Genomic DNA, 19455 nt, shown 5'->3' on the forward strand with positions numbered 1-19455 from the left:
CCTTCTCCCTTCTCCCCCCTACCCCCTGACCCCCCTGGCCCCCCTTCCGAAGAAGAAAAAAGTGTAAAACAGCCCTCTCGCACAAGTGGGTCCAGCTTGGCTTCCACCAGGCAAGCTAACACGAATGTATACAACCCACTTTGTAGAGAATTTCATATATTTTTTTTTAATCTTTTATTTTTTCGTTTTTTGCATTAGGTATTTTTTTCTTGGGGTTTGTTTTTCTTTTCTGGTTTCTACAAGGATCTTTTTTTTTTGGCCCGCTACCTACACAATGCAACATGCGCACTTGCTCACGCATACCTACGCACGTACATGCACATGCTACACGTTACACGTTACACGCACGTATGTATGTATGTACACATGGACTGCACATGGTGACACACACATGCCATACACGCAGTCACGCACACGCACACGCACACGACAATATACGATATACCCCTACAGTGACCCTAAACCAATCCTGCTGGAACTACTTTTCCCCCTCCTCCCATTCCCCCATCCCCTCTTCCTCTTCCTCCTTATCCTCCTTATCCTCCTCCTCCTCCTTCTTCATTCACCAATGACCAATGACCAATGAAGAAAAACAACAGCAACAACAACAACAACCTCACCACCAACCCGTCGACGTGACAAGGATTCCCCTCTCTCGGTCTCTCTCTCTCTCTCTCTTTTCCCTCGTCTCCTGTTTTAGCTTTCCGCCAACCCCTCCCCTCCCTAAGACTCTAACCGGACCACAAGTTTTTCCATATCGGGATTACAGTTTCTCCTTTAAACTTTTTTTCTTTTTCGTGCGTCTTGTTGAGAGAGGCTGTGTAGGAGGTACCTCCTAGGCTAGACCTGGTTTCGGACTTTCGTTTGGTCCGTATGTCCGGTCGTGGGACGTCTCGTCTCTCGGCCGGGTCGGATTTATCTTACTCCTCCTCTTTTGCTTTGTAAGGTACCTCTCGTTTCTATTAGTCTGTCTACGCCCTACGGAGAGTACTGTATGTGGTAAGCTACCTACAGTAACGTATGTACTATCTACCTTACTCTACTCTACCTACCTACTTCCCAGGAGGGAGGGGGAGGAAGAGGAGAGAGTGGAGAAAGATCAAACGATCACGACAACAAAAACAACAAAACAACAAACAACAAACAACATCAACAAGCAGGTACCTTTTACCTTTTTTACGCATAACGGTATCCGTTGCATGGTACATATACCTCACAGTTTTGAAATGTATATGCAATGTAGGTCTAAAAAAAATCATCAGTCGATCAATAAAATTATATACCATACCCTCCACCTACATGTACCTTCACCAACACGCTCACCTCACCTTACCTCACCTTACATTCAGTTTCTCACCTTATCCATACCTTCCCAACAACACCTTCCCATACCCTCACTCACTCACTCACTCGCTCTGACTATATCTGGCCTCTCTCCACCTACCTACCTACCTACCTACCCACCTATCTTACCGTACCCAGGTATACTTGGCATTCAATGTCCTGCTTTTCCTTTTCCTCTGCCTGCCTTGCATTATTTACATACATACATACATACTTTCCTTTCTACCAGCCCAGCCTACCTCTAGGTATGTAGGTACCCACCTACCTTACCTATCTACTTTTCCTACCTACCAGCCCAGCCCAGCAGTGTGCCCACCTGCTTGCCTGTCCTATCCCGTATGTTGTATGTGTGTTGTGTGTTGGCAATGACGACGACGACGAAAAGAGTACTTTGTAGGAAGGTAAAGGTACATAAGGTATCTTTACCTACGGTATGAGTAAGTACGTGGAAAGTGTAAGGTACACAAGATGTGAGGTGTGAGGGTAGCTTATGCATGCATGCTCTCAGCGAAACATCATTGAAATTCAAATTTCCAATGACGATGGGGATGGTGGTGGCGATCGACCAAAGATATTTGGAGATCGTGAAGAAAGGAGGAGAAGATGGGAAAAGGAAAGTAAGAAAAGATGTTGGGTAGTTTGCTGTTGCCCGTTTCTTTTTTTGGTTTTTGGTTTTTGGTTTTTATTTTTCTGTCGGACTAGGCTTTGTAGGATGAGGTAGAATAGGATAGGTAGGACAGGTCGCTAGGAGAAAAGAATGGATGGGAAGATCTGCCTCTCTTTTCCTACCTACCTACCTACCTGAGATGTCGTCGTCCATCTACCTCCTCTTACTACCTTTCCCTCCTCGTCCACCCTTTCCACCTCGAGCGCCACCACCTTTTCCCTTGCCCTCTCCAGCACCACCACCAGACATGACTACCCTCACGCTCTTGACAGGAATCACACCAATCACCTCCACCTCCCTCCACGCCTTGATCAGTTCCGCCTCTCTCGGCCAAATCCTCTCCGTATCCTTCTCACTACGATCGAGTTTTCGCTCATCATACGCATCTCTCATCCACTTGCTCAGAATCTCCCTCGTGGCTTTTCCTTTCTTCTGCTGTCCCGGTTGCAGCTTCACTTTATACTTGTATCGCGCTAGAGCTGCCCAGGGCGCTACAGTGGGTATGGCTTCGAGGAGGACATCACCAGGTATTGGTTGACCGATGAGAGAGTCGAGGATGGTGTTGATCTCAGCTGTAGAAGTTCCCGCATGGGAAGAATCGTTTCCATCGTCGTCCTCGAGGTTCAATTTGCGCAACTCTTCGGCTTCGAGGCCCTTTTGCTGCGCACGTTCGTGCTGGGCCTTCCGTCGAGCGCGGGCTTCTTCTTCGGTTTCTTTCTTTTCCACCTTGATGGCTGCCTCAGCCTCGCGTCGTTCATCCGCCGCTTTGCTCCCGAGAAGTTGCATGGCTAACGCACGATCCTCTTCGTCTTGATTCGCATACTTGGTTGCAATCTTCTTCTTTTTGCCTCGCTGTCCACGTGCAGGTTTTTGGCTCGGAAGCGCAGGCTGAGCTGGTTTGCCTTTTTGGATCCTCGCCAATTCCTTGCGCTCTTTATTGGAAAGCTGGGGTTGTGCTGGTTGCTCGTCCTGATCCGGAGTGTCGTGTTCATCTTCGGGTGTCGTATTGGTTTGAGCAGCTTCACCGTGTTCCGACTCTGCATCTCCCTCCTCCTCATCATGTGTATCATCTTGCTCGAGTTTAGTAGCAGAAGGACCAGGTCCCATTGACTGCAACGGATTTCTGGGCGCAGGTCGCAGCGAATCGTCCTGATCATCATCATCATCATCGTTCTCCTGCTCACCATATGTCCTTCTTCGTTGCTGAATCGGCGACTCATCACTGGAGACATCGCCCGCCTCATTCGCCACGTCGGGAAAGTCATCATCATCGTCATCTTCGATCTTGGGTGCAGGAGCAGCGGCATCTGGAAAGTCATCATCATCATCGTCAGATCCTCCTGCAACAGACGAGTCCACCGCCGTTTCTGCTTCCGTCAAATCCGGCGTGGCCATGTAGCTATTCTGCCGAGGGAGTTCCAAACGGTGCTTGACATGTTGTGCTTTGCTCTCCTCGCTGATCTGAAACATGACTCCGAAGCCTAGGAGGAGTTTCGCAGGAGGGAGAAAGTTCTTCTTGCCGCGAACTATAAACCCTCCTGCGGCGAGATACTCCCCAGTTGGTGCAGTCTTCGAGACTTGATCAGCGTTCACCCACCAAGCAGACATGACGGCCTTGCTGTCCCACGCGCTCGATGTACAAACAGCCAGATCTCCTCCTTGTGCCAGTGTAGACGGAGGTATGGGATCTTCTGGATTGAGCTTGTTCTTGATAATCACACTCGCAGCACCGTCAAGGTCGGCGTGGATATACACATCACCCTTTTTCAGATAGCGGCGGTATAGAATCTCATTCTGCTGCGCATCTTTGCCAGCGAGAACAAGGTAACCGTCCGATGAGACGAAATAGATGAATTTTTCGAACCAGAACTGTTTCCGTACCGGCCTGAGCACGTCCTTCTCCTGTTTGAGGTCCTTCTTTAAAGTAGCCATGACCTTCTGCTCAGTCGATTTGATGGCTTTCTTCGAAGCCAGTACCGTCTTTTCTTGCTTGACAGCCGCAGTACGTTTCTGGTCGTAGTACTGTCGCGCGTTGACCCAAGCAGATCCCGCCAAGTCGATGTCAATGGTCAGCCGCTTCGCGTCGTGCTTGACTTGAGCTGCGTTCGTGCCCTCGTCTTCGCTATCCGAAGGCTCGCTATCAGTCTCATTGGCTTCTTCGTCCTCATCATCGGCACCGAGCTCGGAGAGCAACAATGTCATGGTATTTTCATGAAGCTTCAGCGGGAGCTTGATCAGCTCCGCCACGGGGTTATGTCGCTTCTGCTCTTGTTCGATCAGACGACCAATATCTTCCCAATCCATGCCTTGTGCAATCAACCCGTTGACAGCAGCAGTAGCTTCTTCGACGCGCTCCACGTTGGCTTCGATGGCTTGTGCTTTACGTACATGCAATTCCTGCACCTGCTGCAACCCATTGATGCGCTGTTCCTGCTCTTTTTTCGCATGCTCGATCCTCTTTCTTGCACTCTCTTGCTTCTCGGCCAATTTCGATTCCAGCTTCTGGCCTTCGATAGACGAAAAGAACTCGTCCACTGCGATATTGAAGCCCTCGTGCTCGAGAAACACATTCGCCGGATCTTCAGCCAGTTGCGCAGGCTTGAAGGGGTGGAAGTCGTCGTACATGAGCCCACTCGTACTGTCCGCATCGCGACCCTCCTCCTCACCCTCTTCCTCCGCCTTCTCTGGTGTCGCCATTCCCTTCTTCCGCTGAGCCAGAATATAACCCTTCGCGATCGGCTGGCTCGTGATATCCTCCATCACTCCCTCCGCTATTCTCAAAGCACTCAGCACTTGATCCAACAACTCCTCACTATCCACCACCTGCTGCGCCTCCAACTCCCGATCCACCTTTGCCACAAAAATCGCATGATCCAGCAACACCGGCGGAAACTGCGTGGTCGTAACAGCCAAGGCCTTCCTCAACGAGTCCCCCTTCTTCTTCTTCACGACTTTCTTCTTACTGGCCTCCCGATTCGCCTGCTCCACCAACTTCGTCGCCGTCCTCTGCAACGCCTCTTTCAACCAAACTTTAGTCAAATCGGGCACCCCCTCCCCAGCATAATTCTGCCTCTTTTCCAAGTCATACTTCAACCCCACGCGATACTGCTCATGCTCCTCCCCCTCATTCACACTCCTCAACAGTCCCAAAATATGATATTCATGATCAGTCAAAATGACATTCCCGCCTGCATAAAACTCCAAAAACAGTCTATACACGCCTTCCGCATGTGAAAAACACAGCTCAATCACGCGATCTGTCCCAATCTGTCGCACACTCACACATCGTCTCGTTCGCAAGAACTTGCGCAGGCGAGCGACAAAGGGGGAAGGTTGGGCGGCAGTGGCTCGCACGAATTGGGTGAGATGACAGCGGAAACCGGAGTCGACGATGAGTTGGTGGCGGATCTGGTCGGGTTTTTGGAATTTGAGGAGGAAGATGCGGGAGCTGAGGTCGTAGACGTTGGAGAGGCGGAGGGAGGTGAGGGAGGCGTTGAGTTCGTGGGCGATGACTTTGACGTCGAGGGACGAGAAGCGTTGTTTCATTGTCTGGTGTGGTCTTGTCCTTTTCTCCCGTCTCTGTTCTAACAGCCCTGGTTGAGGTCTTTCGGGAGAACTTCACCTGAACATGGAGGCAGAGAGGGAAATCTGTCGTGATGACGGCATTGAGGACCCCACTCCATTTACATGCATTGGCATTGACGAACTTTGATTAACAGCTCATCAATGTCGTGAGCAAGCAAACAATGTACATTATGTAAGGGCAGGGCACCCCCCACCGCACGCTTTACATTATGCACAACCTGATCCATGCTTTCGATATATTTATATGCACCATCTGCCAGTTCTGTGGCCCATCCTGCGCTCCTCTGTGTGTTGCTCGTCGTCTTGTGGTCCCAGAAAAGGCGAGAGAAAACAGTCCCTCAAGCACAAAATCGTTGAAAACCTGTCTCGATGCTCCTTTCCGCTTCTCACTGTCCTCCATCCTCTCCTCCACCCTCAACACCATCCTTCCTCCCGTCCGTACTCCCTCGCTTAGCGTTCTCTCCACCAGAGCCACTTCTGTCCTTCAACGGGGGCGCAGGACTGACACTACCAGCTCTACTCGGCCGATCCCTCAACTCTTTGATCTGCCGATCAACCAGCTTCAACTGCTCCTTCATGGACGGATCTTGACCGGCCCGTGTCGAGGATGTCGAAGACGAAGAAGAACCAGAAGAAGACGACGACGAAGAAGCCTTCGGCTTGGGTATCATCTCCTCGGGCGAAAGATGTATAGCCGTAGCTCTTTGCGCACTGCGTGGCCTCTGCGGAGCTTGACGACGGAGATCACCACTCTTAGTCAGTTCCGGCAATCTCGAACCAATTCCTCCAGTACCAGCAGTAGCGTTATTACTCTTCGCGTTCTCCTTTCCGTTCCGACTGGCATTCTGCTGTTGCTGCTGCTGCTGTTGGAGATGATGCTGTTGCCTAGCCTCCTCATTCTCAACATTCTCGACAAGCCTGTTTGCCTCATCCTGCAGGTTCGGCATGTCCTTCCTCGGCTGATGTAAGTAACTCTCCAACATTTGCTTCAACGTATCCGCGCGGACCGGTTTCGCCAGATAATTGTTCATGCCGGCTTCAAGACATTTCTCTCGATCTCCACGAATCGCAGAAGCCGTCATGGCAATCACAAGAATATCGCGGACACGTGGATCAGGATGTTTTCGGATCTCTCGCGTGGCGTTGTAGCCATCCAGGACGGGCATCTGCACGTCCATAAGCACTAGATGGAAGGGACGATTATCTTCGGAAGCTCGAGTCAAGGCGTCGACGGCTTGTTGTCCGTCGCCATACGCTTCGCAGCTAAAGCCCAGCTTCTTCACGAAATTGATGGCGATTTTCTGGTTGATAGGGTTGTCTTCGGCGATACAGACCTTGAGTTGATCGCGCGGAATGCCTTGCAAACTGACCACAGCCCGTGCGCCCGGTCCGTCATCTGCTGCTGGTGGGGTGAAGATGGCCATGGGATCCGCTTCGCGTCCGTGAGGCGCAGTGCCACTTTGCTCGTGCAAGTCAGAAGCATTCACTTTCTTGAACGAGAGCCGGAAGGAGACCTTGGTACCGACATTGGGCGTGCTTTCCAGCCAGATTTGCCCTTTCATGACGTTTTCGAGAATGGCTTTGCAAATGGATAGGCCGAGTCCTGTGCCGCCGTAGCTTCGTGCGGTGCTGGAATCCGCTTGCGAGAATGGCAAGAAGAGCTTCTTCTGTTGCTCCTCTGTGATGCCAATGCCAGTGTCCTGTACTGAAGTTGTGACTGTGATGGACTCTGCGTCCTCGCGATCGACCTTTGCATGCACTGTGACGGTACCTCGCGCAGTGAACTTGTACGCATTCGACATCAAATTCATCAGAATCTGATGCAGTCTGACGGGATCACCCATGACGACCAGTTCCTTGTCAAGATGCAGTTCAGTCTTGGTGACCAGGTTTCGCTCAATGTTCGTGTACGACAGCGCTCTCACAACCTCCGTGATGGTTTCTGTCAAGCTCAACGGCACGCTGAAAACCTGCATCTTGCCTGCTTCGAGCTTCGAGAAGTCCAGGATGTCGTTGATCACACTAAGCAACGTGTCCGCACACACTCGAATACTGTCAGCATGCTCCTCCTGCTCCCGGTTGAGGGGCGTGGCTTTGAGCATCTCGGACATGCCAATCACACCATTCAATGGTGTTCTGAGCTCATGTGATACGTTGGCCAGGAACATGGATTTCGCTTTTGCTGCTTCGTCTTTCAGTCTTACCATTTCCTTCGCCTCCGCCTCGGCCGCCTTCGCTTTCTTCTCTTGTTCCTGGGCCTGGGCAAGAGCTTGCTTTTGTACGATGAGCATGCTGGCATTGCTGGCCTGTACTCTCTCCGCTCGCTTGAACAGCAATGCATTGGCAATGGAGATGGCAATCTGGTTGACGAGCAGCTTCAGCAATGTCACTGTCCGCTCGGTGAAGGTGTTTGGTGGCGCTTGACAGTAGAGACTTCCCAGCAGTACATTCTCACCATGTAAGATCGGGATCGAGACCATGCTGGCTCCATCTGGATTCTGTTCCAGCCACGAGTCGGGCACATTTGAGAAGCGCTCGTCGTCCAAGACCTGTCGAAGGAAAACCTCCTCCTTGAATCGCAAGACATACATCGTGACTTGTTTCGCTACTGGATCTTGGATCTCGGCAAGTGGAATGCCCATCGCAGGAGCTTCGATATCATCAGGTGTACCAACAGATGCTACACACCACTCTCCTTGGTCGTTCTCCACCACCAGACCAACAAGTTCTGCACCTGCTGAGTCTACGATGATGTCTGTAAGCTTGGATAACAGTCTGTCAACATTCAGCTCCGATGAGAGTAGCTGACTTGACTCTAGAATTCCCGCGAGGTCGATCATGTCCAACCCCACGGCCGACGACAGCGCAGCTGGTGGCTCTCTGTTCATGCTGTCACGAATGCTGGACGTGAGACGAGACTGACCCGATGTGGGCTCGAGCCACTCCTCAGTCCTATCTGCTGGAGTCTGGCTCGCCTGGTGACTGGCTATTCTCTCCAGTTTGTAGGCGTATGGCGCACTTGTCGAAGCATCGTTGACCGTCTGGGTGCCGGTGTCGACATTGGAAAGACTGCGGGTCCCATAGAGCAGATACTCGTACTTGTCCTTGACGTGGTCCGCTTTGCCAAATGCTCCGACTCGGCGGTAGGCAGATATCGCATCGAGAATGATGCCACGCCCAGGCCGAGCAGAGCCTCTTCTCACCAGCCAGTCCGCGTACTGCTCCAGTGCCAAGGCTTCGTCCAGAGTCACATTCGACACCAACGCGTGGTCGACAGCTTTCTCGTAGTGTGTGAGGACGTGATCGTAGTCCTGCTGAATGTCTGCAATCTCAGCATTCAATAACGAAAGATGTGTCACATAATTGGCATTGTTGATCGCCGCCATAATCTCGATCAGTGCTCGATAGTGCATCACTTTCGCCATCAGTTCTTCCCGGTCCGGCCGGACAGGATTTTCGCGAATGCACGCAATCATGGCGAGTGCATGATAGAACATGACGGAGTAACGGTATCGCATGCACATCAAGCCATCCGTCATCGGCAGCAGTCGTTCTCCGAGCACCACTGCCTCATGATAGTAACCAAAGCGGTACAACGCCTGGAGCTGGTGGGCCATGTATATCGAGAGTGGTCTTTCAGGATTCGAAGCCTTCGCCTTGATGAATTTGATGTAATCATTGCTTGAGTGACTGCAATCGCTCAGAACTTCCGATGCCGATTTGTAGTTGGTCTTGCCAGCCAGAGCACGGACCATTTGTCGAGTGCTCACTAAGAAGACACCTCCACGCAAGTTTTCTTGCCAGTCTGGGAATTCGTCGCCCACCGAGATGATGTAAGCCTCTGTCTCTGCGAGATTCTCCGATGCCCACAGGCGGTAGGCAGCTGAAGTGCCAATATTGAGGAGGTGCGCGATCTTATCTCCCGCGCTGGAGGCAGCATCCAACGCCCTGTTGAGAAATTTGAAGTTCCCGGCAAAATCGAATTGCATATGGCCGAGGAAGGCTGCGTAGAGCGTCAATACGCGTCCAATGGTGTACTGCTCTTGATCGAAGAACTCTAACACTTGGCAGGCATGGCTGCCCAACTCCATGGCGATGTCAATCATACTGAAGCGCCAGATGATGATGGCAGCCATGTTCACATAGCCGAGAGCCACTGCACTAAACATACCACGTTCCAGATACACCTTCAAGATGGCCAGTGTCACGTTATAGTAGAGGACGTGGTCGGTCCAGAATGCTGCAAGTTGGATCTCGGTTAGCAATGCGGCGAGCGTGGACAAACTCCTGTCAATATCTTTCGGGTCTACGCCTGTGAAGTCTGGTGGGTTTTCTTTCAGACGTGGTAGAAGACTCTGGAACTCCTCGTCACACTCTTCCAAGGACTTTTCTTCGATGCTCAAGCCCAGATCAGCGAGAGCTCGCTTGAGTACATCGAACGCCATCTTGCTGTCACCTTTCTGAACGTGCATGCGACCAAGAATGATAGCTGCAGGCGCCTTGTCTGTTGCGTTGAGGGCATGCTCGAACACAGCCGTCAACAGCTTCGATGCTGTCTCGTGATCGCCAGCATACCCCAACGCTTCTGCTGCTCGTATATGGAGGCTAAGTGTTTCGGAATAGCTTGCGTCGCCAGTCTTGTCAGCCCATGGGTTCTCCGGGAGGATGTCGAGGCAAACCTTGAAGTAGTAGAGACTAGAAGTTCTCGCCCCAGACTCCCTCGCAGTTTCAGCTGCCTGGTATAGTAGCTCACGATATGCAGTCTTTACGGGCACACGAAGTTTGATGGCATCAACACCTTTGCAGATGTGTCGTGCTTGCTCGAATAGGACCACACTCGGCTGACTGACTGGGTCGTAGGGGCTATGTTTCATCATTGATGAGGCCACAACGTAGTGCATCTCCTCTCGGACGTAGTCCTTGCACAAAGAATCTGCTGCAGCAATATATCGGTCATGACTGAACTTGAAACGGTCTTCATCGTCAGTCGGCATGACAACAAACGATGCCAGTGCAGTCTGTAGACCGGCCACGGCGTCTTTGGATTGAGGAGGTATCAGCGGCTGAGGAGACAGTTCGGAGCAAGCACAGCTCATAAGGCGGCGAACGACCTTGAAGCTATAGTAATCCACAGGTCAGTACGTTTCGTCAAATGCGATCCGAAAGTGTGCGATCGTTGGCAGGAATATCGGGCACGCCGCCGTCCAATTTAATTGGTACTGTCTTGGCAGGATCTCGTGCCTCGATGGGGGATGTCCTGATAACATACCTGAAGCTATTGCCTATGATAGCAGCCCATGCAAGCACAGTTTGAGCATCAATTGCAAGTTCTTTCATGCGTCGCAGAATAAAGTCGTCGGTCGAGAATTTACCTGCATCAGGCGTTGAGAACTCCGCAAACAGTCTGTCAAGACTAAACTCCCAATGCCCACATTTCCAGCAATAGTATATGCACTTCTTGCGATATGCAGAGTCCAACATCTCACGAACGAAGAACGGCGAGCCCTGTGTCTTCTCGTGGATGATTGCCACCAGTGGAGTGACATATTCAGCCGGTCTGTGAAGTGTCTGCGAGACGTACTCAGTCAATTGGTTGTCCGAGAAAGGCCCAACGTCAACTCTGGTGGCCTTTTCAAGAAGTTTCGCAACCGCAGGAGTTATCGGTTTTTCTTCTCGGTATGTGAGCATAAGCACGAGGGGAATGTGGCTCTTGACGATGATTTGCAGCAGTTCCAGGCTCTCGGGATCTGCAAACTGTATGTCATCCAGGCAGAAACAAGCGAACTTCTGCACGGCAAGCAGCCGAAGTACATCCAGGAAGATCGACATAAACCGCGAGGATTTGCTGGAGCCCCCTGAGCGAAGCCATTCCTGTGTACTAGCTGCATTACACGTCTTGCGCTCCGGTGGCCTTTCGAGCTGTCCATGGGCTGAGCGCATCTCTGATGGCCCTTGGCTGGCTGCCATCTTGCCATTAATCGTGGGGGCTAACAACCACACAGGTAAGTCTAGATAGGTATGGAGGATACCCCAATATGGTTTTACAAATGTCCTCACGTTCTCATGGAATGGTGTGCTGACATCATTCTCGGAAAATATTTGTCTGAATAGTGAAGACATGACCCTCACTACAGGGTCGAATGGGGCCTTTCGTACCGGATCGAATTTTGCTGTGGCGAAGTAGCCATACTTCCTTGCGCGGACCTGAACGCTCTGAACCAGGGCAGACTTTCCAAAACCTGCTTGACCACAAATGCTGATGATCTCTGTTCTGCCTTTCCTTTTGATCTTTTGTGCAGTTCGCAGGAGTGAGCTTGGCTCGGAGGTCATGCTGCCCAGCTGGTAGCTTGACATGGTCCTGAATAGACTCTCTGAGCCCTCTCTGTTACCACTAGTGCCGGATCCATGGCTATCATATGAGGTATCTTTGTATCCTTGGCTTGTCAGTCCGCCATCTTCATTGATTGAGGCTGCCGGAGACACTGTACTTCCAGTGCGAGCTGTTCGATCGGGGTAGTCCAGCGACGTCCTGTACATCCGTTGCTCGGATGGTATTGCTTCTGGGATCGACGTCAGGTGGTTGTCAGTTCGCTCGCGATCGGTAGAGGATGTGCTGTCACTAATGTCATCTAGAAGATTCGCGATCTGCGGATCGCTAGATATCACAGACGAGCCTGTCGAGCTCAGAGAGTACAGTGCCTTTCGGGAGAGCGTGGAGCGGGCTGCTTTGGCGGCTGCTCTCTCGATCACTTCGATAATCTTGGCACGTTGCTCTTCGCGTCCCACGAGATTTGACGGCAGAACAAAAAAGCACGATACATCCTTTTCCGCCAGTTTGAAAGAAGCAAGAGCTTCTTGGTCGCCATCTGTGAGAATCTTCTTCAGCTTCTGCAGGTCGTGCTTGACCCCTGTTGTGGAGTTGTAGCGATCGTCCATGTTCCGAGCTGTCATCTTCTGTATCAGCCTAGACAAGACATCGGGCACGTCCGTGCGAATCGACGAGGCTAGCGGTATTCGACGCCCTAGTACGTTCTGCATTACATCAAGAGGCGACTTGCCCTCGAATGGTGGCTGCCCAGTCAGCATTGTCCAGAACAGTATTCCCAGTGAGTAGATATCGGTTCGCGCATCAGGCTCAGCGGGCAGACGGCCCGTCTGCTCTGGAGCTATGAATTGTAGTCGGTGCTCGACTCCTCGTTGCGACATCAACGTGGTCCAGTTGGCCGAAGTCAGGCCATGTTCGAAGCTTCTCACACCAGATCCGAAATTGATCATGCGCACGGTGCCAGTATCTTTGTTGTAGTGAAAGGCATCGCCTCGAATCTCGCCATGCACAATATCCGAGCCATGATGTAGAATCTCGAGACATTCGCTGGCGCCAATGGCGAAGTCCAGGAAGGTCAACAGTGGGACCTGCTCTCGATGCTGTATCTGCTGCGAACCGGGGACCCCACCGTAGAAATCCGAGCCGAGATTGACGAGGTCTTGCAAATAGTCTTTGCCTGGTGCTTCCACGATGGAAATGCAGAGCGGCACATCTCCCGGCTGGCGCGCAGGGAGTCTCAAGAGGCTGATGGGCCTGACAAAGTGCTTGTGGTCCTCAGCAGTTTGGAACAGCTGCTGACATAGCTTGAACTCGCGCTCCAGCCGCAGGATCTGCTTCGACAAACGTCCCACCACCCAAATAGGCTGCTCCTGCTCCTCGTCGGGCGTGGCAGCATCGTAATCGGATCTCGTGCGGACAGATGGCGGCCGCGAGTCGGTTACAGCAGACAGGCTGGACTTCCGGCTTGCTGCTCCTGCTGCTGTAGCTTTCGCATTCTTCTTGCGGCCGAAGAAGTGCCAATTGTCGTAGGAGGAATGGAATGGTGGGACCTCGTCGCTGAACTCGTAGCCCGGCACGTCTTCGCGGAGGCGCTCGAAGAAACGCCTGATAGAAGCCACTTGTGCCTCGTCCTCGACCACACGATCTGCTTCGTCCTCCCCCACACGATCTGCCTCGTCCTCCACCACAAGATCCATGTTGCCTGCAAGCGACTGGAGCATTCACGACTGTCATTATCCACTGTGTTCCATGGCCGTCGTCCCAGTACTGCTCTTGCTCTTTCTCTTTCTCTTTGCCGCAAAATGCAGAGTCTGCCTTAGGCTGGTGGGTAGTAGGTAGGTTTGTCGGTAGGTGGTAGGTATGGTAGGGAACTAGACGGCGAGGTTACGTGGGCGTCAGGTCGGGAGTGCGCGAGCACGAATAGTCGTAGGTGGTAGCGCAACGGAAACAGAAGGAAGCGAGCTGGTGGTGCGGGGGTAAGAGAGAGAGGAAGGAAGGAGCGACTCGGTCGGGGCATACAGACGCACAGCTGACAGTGCGTTGCGTTACTGCACTTGCACTGGGACTGCACTGGAGTGCTCTGCTCTTGGAGGCGGATTACGAGTGAGAGGCGTCTCGGTCAGCAGAGGGCGCACGCACATCGATGTCGGTGTTTGTGATGTGTACATGTACGTGAGCACGCACGCTACCACCACGCTACTACCCGTTAGCACGCGCGGATCCCTGTCTGTACCGCGTTTCCGGTATCCGCGGGACGTGACGATCCCGTGACCAGCCGGTACATTGGAGCTGATGTGGCCCACGTCAATTGCAGTGGCAGCTTCAATTGTGCCATGCACATCTTAAGCCGCCGTGTCTCACAACAATCATTACACCAATACCAAACCAATACCCGGACATCGCGGCGCTTTTTCCCAGCGGAGCCACAAGAGTCTTTGGATGTACCTCAGGTCAGGTACAGGTACCTACAGCTTCTGGTGATCAGCCTTACGAGGTTCACCCCACAGTCTGTCGAAGCAGGCACGCACGCACGCACGCACCCATGAAGCGGGGAGGCGCGGTGCGCACGCGAACAGCTCTTCATCCATGGATGCGGAGGCCGGACACGTTGGGCGGCGACATGACGGGCGCGACGAGCACGACGACGACGAGGCGGCGGCGGTGGTGGTAGAGGAGGACGAAGACGGAGCGCAACAGGAGAAGAAAAGGCCGATGGAATTGCCAGCTGACCTGCCGCGATCACTGGATGACCGCCAGAGTTACAGCTATGGTCCCCCTCAAGAGACAGAGTACTACGATGCATGGCAGGGTGCGTCCACGACACCGCTGCAGTAATACGTGTACCATACATATGTTGATGAATTCCCGTAGGCCAATCGCAGTTTCTGACTGCACCAACCATTGCGAAACCTTTCAATCTCTCCTTGAACGAGCCCGACGATGACGCCTTTGAGAGAGACTTTGGCCACGACGACGTGGGCGTGGCCGAGATGATGGCTATCCACGCGCGGAAGCAGAGCGATGCTGCCGAGAGCCAGGAGGATGACATCTTGCACGACGACAAGCTGAGTCGGGAGGAAAAGGCGCAGGCTCTGCAGGACTTTCTCTTCATGGCCGCAAGCAACGGCGATTCGGCAAGAGTGCACCGACTAGTGCGGGGACCGGCCTCGAAGTTCACTCAGATAGACGGCGTGGATGCAGAAGGGACACCACCTCTTGTCTATGCAAGCTGCTTTGGACACAAGGATGTCGTACAGACACTCTTAGATGCCGGCGCCACAGTCGATTGCCAGGACAAGAATCAATGGACAGCGCTCATGTGGGCCATCACCAACTCCCACAAGGATATTGCCAAAATACTGCTGGACCATGGAGCCTCCACCGATGTCAAGTCTTCGAGCGGAAGGACGCCTCTGGACTTTGTGCCTCCTGGCGGGGAAATGTCAGACTTCTTACAGGACAGTGGTTACAGGATTGGTACCGTCGGAGTGACGGACGACTTCTACAACGCGGGCTTCTCACAAGATCGGTTTGAAGAGGAGTTGGCAGAAAGTGAGCAGAGGCGGCGCATGATGATGGAGAGTGCCATCAACCTGGAAGTCGACTTGGGAAATCTGGGTCTGGACGAGACCCCAGAATCTCCCGAAGACTTTGAAGACACCGATGAATTCGACTGGACACGGTGTCTCAATGATCAGATGTTTGTGTTTGTTGAGAACGACATTGAGCGGATACTGGACGTGGTGATTACCAAGATGACACCGCAAAGATCAGCGACGCAGAAGCCGGTACCTGCCAACATTGTGTTCCTCGGCGCGCGATACGCACACTATCACTCCAGCGCGGAGCTGCTCACAGACTGGCTCGCCACTGCGCAGGACAAGATATATGATATCGTGGACCGCAACCAGTGGGACATGACCATGCTAGCATTCTGGCTGTCCAATGCTACGCTATTGCTCTACTACCTGAAGAAAGATACGGGCTTGACAGAAGCCACGACGCAGTTCCAGGCACAAATGGCAGAGCTCGTCCACGAGATCTACATCCTCATCATACGGGACGCTGAGCGTAGAATGGACAAGGTGCTAGATGCCGCTATGCTGGACCACGAGACGATACCAGGTTTCGAAGACATCACCTTTCAGAACGAGTGGAAGTTCCTGAAGAAGAAGAATACCGTCAAACCCGAGCCGATGGAGAAACGCTTCCGGCCACCCTCACCGAAACGCAAGGCCCAGATTTCGCCGCGGAACATCACATCGCTGTTATCATCGACGCTTTTCGTGCTAGATCTATACGATGTGCATTCTGTGATTATTGCTCAGGTACTGTCACAACTATACTACTGGCTAGGCGCAGAAATCTTCAATCGGATAATGTCCAATAAGCGCTACCTGGCCAGGACCAAGGCGATGCAGATCCGCATGAATATCTCCATGCTCGAAGACTGGGCGCGAACGAACAACAGACAGCCCGAGCACTATGCCAATGGCGAAACGACAGCCACCGGCGAGCCCACAGTAGAGACAGCCCGACGGCATCTAGGCCCTGTGGTTCAGCTCCTGCAATGGCTTCAATGCTTCTCTTCTATGGGCGAAGATCGTGACGGAATGGAAACGACTCTCCAACAACTACCCAATCTATCTATCAAGCAGCTTTTGCATGCCGTGAAACACTATCGCGCAGAGGTTGGCGAGAAATCGCTGACGCGTCCTGCACTTCGACATATCGAAGAAGTCAAGAGTAGACCCAAAGCACCGCACCCTTCGTTCCGAACAAGTGGTGCTGGCAAAGAGCTTCCATCGACTCCTACCACACCCGGAGGAGCCCAACAACCCAATTCTCCTCGCAATGGCGCTTCTCCCTTGCCACCGGGTACGCCCACCTACGACAATGAAGAAGACGTTCCCGAAAGTAATCTCCTCAACCCTGCCCTCTTGCTGCCTTTCCACTTACCCACTAGCACGGACATGCTCATATCGTATGGATCGGGCTTTGGGGGTGTGAATCGCGAACGAGAAAGACGCTATATTCCATCTGTTCCACCGGAATTTCTACAGAAGCTGGATCCGGGAGCTGGAATCAGTCAATCGAGGAACAACCTGTACGAAGGCGTGGATCTGGGGAATGATAGCTCGTAGGAGGGCGTTTGGAGGGTCAGGATGACTAGGCATTTGAGGAGCGTACGAGATCATTTTTGGACAAAACAAGAGCGGTGATTTGCATGGGGGTTATAGACGGAAAAACAGATCGTGAAATGGATTGGAAACATCATTCATTGAGTAATGTCACCATCGCGGAGCTTCTGATTGTTGCTTATGAGCATGTTGGAGACACAGTCAGAGAGAGAGACAGAGAGAGCGAGAAAAAGAAAAGGCGATTGATTGACAGATTCGTAGACCGTTTCAAATCCGCATATCAGTCAATCTTGATGATTTCTATCCCAAAGTCAACTTCTTTGATTATTCCTCCCCCTCCAACTTCCATCCCTCCCTTCCTCTCGCCACTCCACAACATCAACAACCAAACAAAAAAGAAAAATTCTACTCCACGCACGACGAATTCCCCAAAGAAGAACCACCAACACCCCCTCCAATCCTCGTCGTAATCTCCCCCTCTTCAATCCACACACCCGAAAATCTCCAATCCTCTCTAACTCCACTCCTCTTCCCCTCAGGACCGCCTCCCTCGGGCAATCTCAAAACTCCCAAATGCCAATCTTTCCCATCCGAGTACGTCTCAGCGGGAATCGCATCCACGATCAATTTCAAATCTTCTCCTCCCACGGAATGGTAAAAGGAGACGGTGCGAGAGTTGAAATCTATACCGTAGGCGATGTTGTGCCATATTCCGGGGAGGAGCGTGGTGTTCCAGTGGGAGGTTGTGCTGGAGGTTAGGAAGTGGAGGAGGGAGGAGGTTTTGGGTGCTGGGGTTGTTGTGGTGTTGGTTGAGGAAGAAGAAGAAAGAGCAATCGGACCATATTTCAACTCCATAAAATGCGATTCAAAAAAACAAATCTGATGTTCTTCCGTTATCGAAGGAGGATTCACATTTGTATGCGAAAGCGAAAAATGATAAAAAACTTTCGACTCGTTGATTTTGGCTGTTGTCGAAAACGGAATTAATTCTGTCCGCATCATGTATTGTCCATTCCAACTGGATGTGTTGTCGATACTGAGTTGGATGCCGCGCAGGGAGTTGGTGTCGTGAGGGTTTTTGTAGGTCGGTGAGAGGGAAATGTAGTCGGAGACGGAGCCGGAGCCGTGGATGTAGTATTGGTAGGGGCCGATGGGGTTGGACCAGGACCAGTTGGAGAGGAAGGAGGCGGATGTGTAGTTGTTTAGACGCCCGTCCCAGAGGAGGGTGGCGGATGTGTGGCTTGCGAGGGATAGTAATATTGCTGCTGCAAGTGTTTTGGGGGGAGAAGGGAGTAGCATCTTGATGATGATTGAGGTTGTAGTTGCTGAATGACGATTCACTCGCAATGTTTGTAAAAGAGTGTGCTTGAGAATAACAATACCTAGGTAAGGTAATAATCTTCTTCGGTGTGAGAGAGAGGTGTATGTATGCGTTGTACGTAGTATATATTCTCCAGCGTAGATCCTTGTTTGGTTTAGCCACGGCGGATATACTGTACTGAACATACCATTTCGCCTATACCGTATGATGGTGTTTGAGAGTTAGACTAGACTGACTAGTTATTAACAATAATTGCCACTAGCCCACCAAATGCGTTGTGCTTCACCAATGCCTCATATATAGTACCTAATACCTATTGTGCAGCGTGTTAAATACACATTGGTAAGCGAGGCGGCGGATGAAAGAAAGTTGACCCACCCTTCGAGAAGCGTTTGCGACTTTGCCTTCACACAGGAGAATTACCATGTCTCCTGTTATTCTGTCGGTTAGTAGTAGTCTACTTGTTTATGTTACAGTAAATGGAAGCTCGCGTCGCACCAGAGAAAGTCTAATAGATATCTCTCTTCTTGCTCGTAAACATAAACGAGCCTACCTTCATCACATAGCTATTTTTCCTCCAGGCAACAAGCAATATCAAACAGGAACCTCTCCCTCCCAGCAGCGTCTTCTTCTTCTTCATCTTCACCATCCTCATCAGTCATCAATCACCAAATCCGTACATCCTTCTTAGCAATATCACCATCCAATCCCCTTCCGTAGCGTCCACAAATCTCAGATCTCTTCGTCTGTACTTCTTAATGCCCTCTTTTTGTGCCACCTCAAATATACAGTCTCTCCACGAAGGCAATCTCGGTTGATCATTTTCTATAATACTGGAAGCTAGTAGTGCGGGCTATTCAACGACGTCCCGGATTTTGTTTGATTGCTTGTGAAGGGAAGTGGGGGACTGATTGACTGACTGACTGAGGACTTTGTTGTGCTGTACTTGTGTGAAGCTGTGTGTGTAAGGTAAGTGATGATTTGGGATATAGTAGAAGAGGGAGAGAGAGAGAGAGAGAGAGAGAGAGAGAGAGAGAGAGAGAGAGAGAGAGAGAGAGAGAGAGAGAGAGAG

At 51.7% G+C, this 19455-nt stretch overlaps 4 protein-coding genes across 4 annotated transcripts; 1 reads left to right on the plus strand and 3 right to left on the minus strand.

The window, feature by feature from the left end:
- Positions 1-2034: 2034 nt before the first annotated feature.
- SEPMUDRAFT_149103 (uncharacterized protein) lies at positions 2035-5574 on the minus strand. Its single transcript, XM_016905343.1, has one exon. It carries the CDS (start codon positions 5555-5557, stop codon positions 2165-2167), a length of 3393 nt encoding a protein of 1130 aa, XP_016760539.1. The 5' UTR covers positions 5558-5574; the 3' UTR covers positions 2035-2164.
- Positions 5575-5792: 218 nt separating this feature from the next.
- On the minus strand, positions 5793-13815 carry SEPMUDRAFT_133173 (uncharacterized protein). The gene is made up of 2 exons (XM_016902548.1): positions 10866-13815; positions 5793-10714 (listed from the first exon to the last, which is right to left on the minus strand). Exons 1-2 carry the CDS (start codon positions 13640-13642, stop codon positions 5983-5985), a joined length of 7509 nt encoding a protein of 2502 aa, XP_016760540.1. The 5' UTR covers positions 13643-13815; the 3' UTR covers positions 5793-5982.
- Positions 13816-14300: 485 nt separating this feature from the next.
- SEPMUDRAFT_149104 (uncharacterized protein) lies at positions 14301-17362 on the plus strand. The gene is made up of 2 exons (XM_016905344.1): positions 14301-14730; positions 14793-17362. The coding sequence occupies exons 1-2, from the start codon at positions 14508-14510 to the stop codon at positions 17063-17065; spliced, it is 2496 nt and encodes an 831-aa protein (XP_016760541.1). The 5' UTR covers positions 14301-14507; the 3' UTR covers positions 17066-17362.
- A 523-nt stretch (positions 17363-17885) lies between these two features.
- On the minus strand, positions 17886-18388 carry SEPMUDRAFT_149105 (uncharacterized protein; the record flags this gene model as incomplete). Its single annotated transcript, XM_016905345.1, has 1 exon — positions 17886-18388. A coding segment is annotated over exon 1 (474 nt), but the record flags the coding sequence as incomplete, so codon positions are not given.
- Between the last annotated feature and the right edge of the window lie 1067 nt (positions 18389-19455).

The sequence above is a fragment of the Sphaerulina musiva genome, assembly GCF_000320565.1.
Source record: "Sphaerulina musiva SO2202 unplaced genomic scaffold SEPMUscaffold_5, whole genome shotgun sequence".
In the NCBI taxonomy this organism is placed as follows: Eukaryota; Fungi; Ascomycota; class Dothideomycetes; order Mycosphaerellales; family Mycosphaerellaceae; genus Sphaerulina; species Sphaerulina musiva.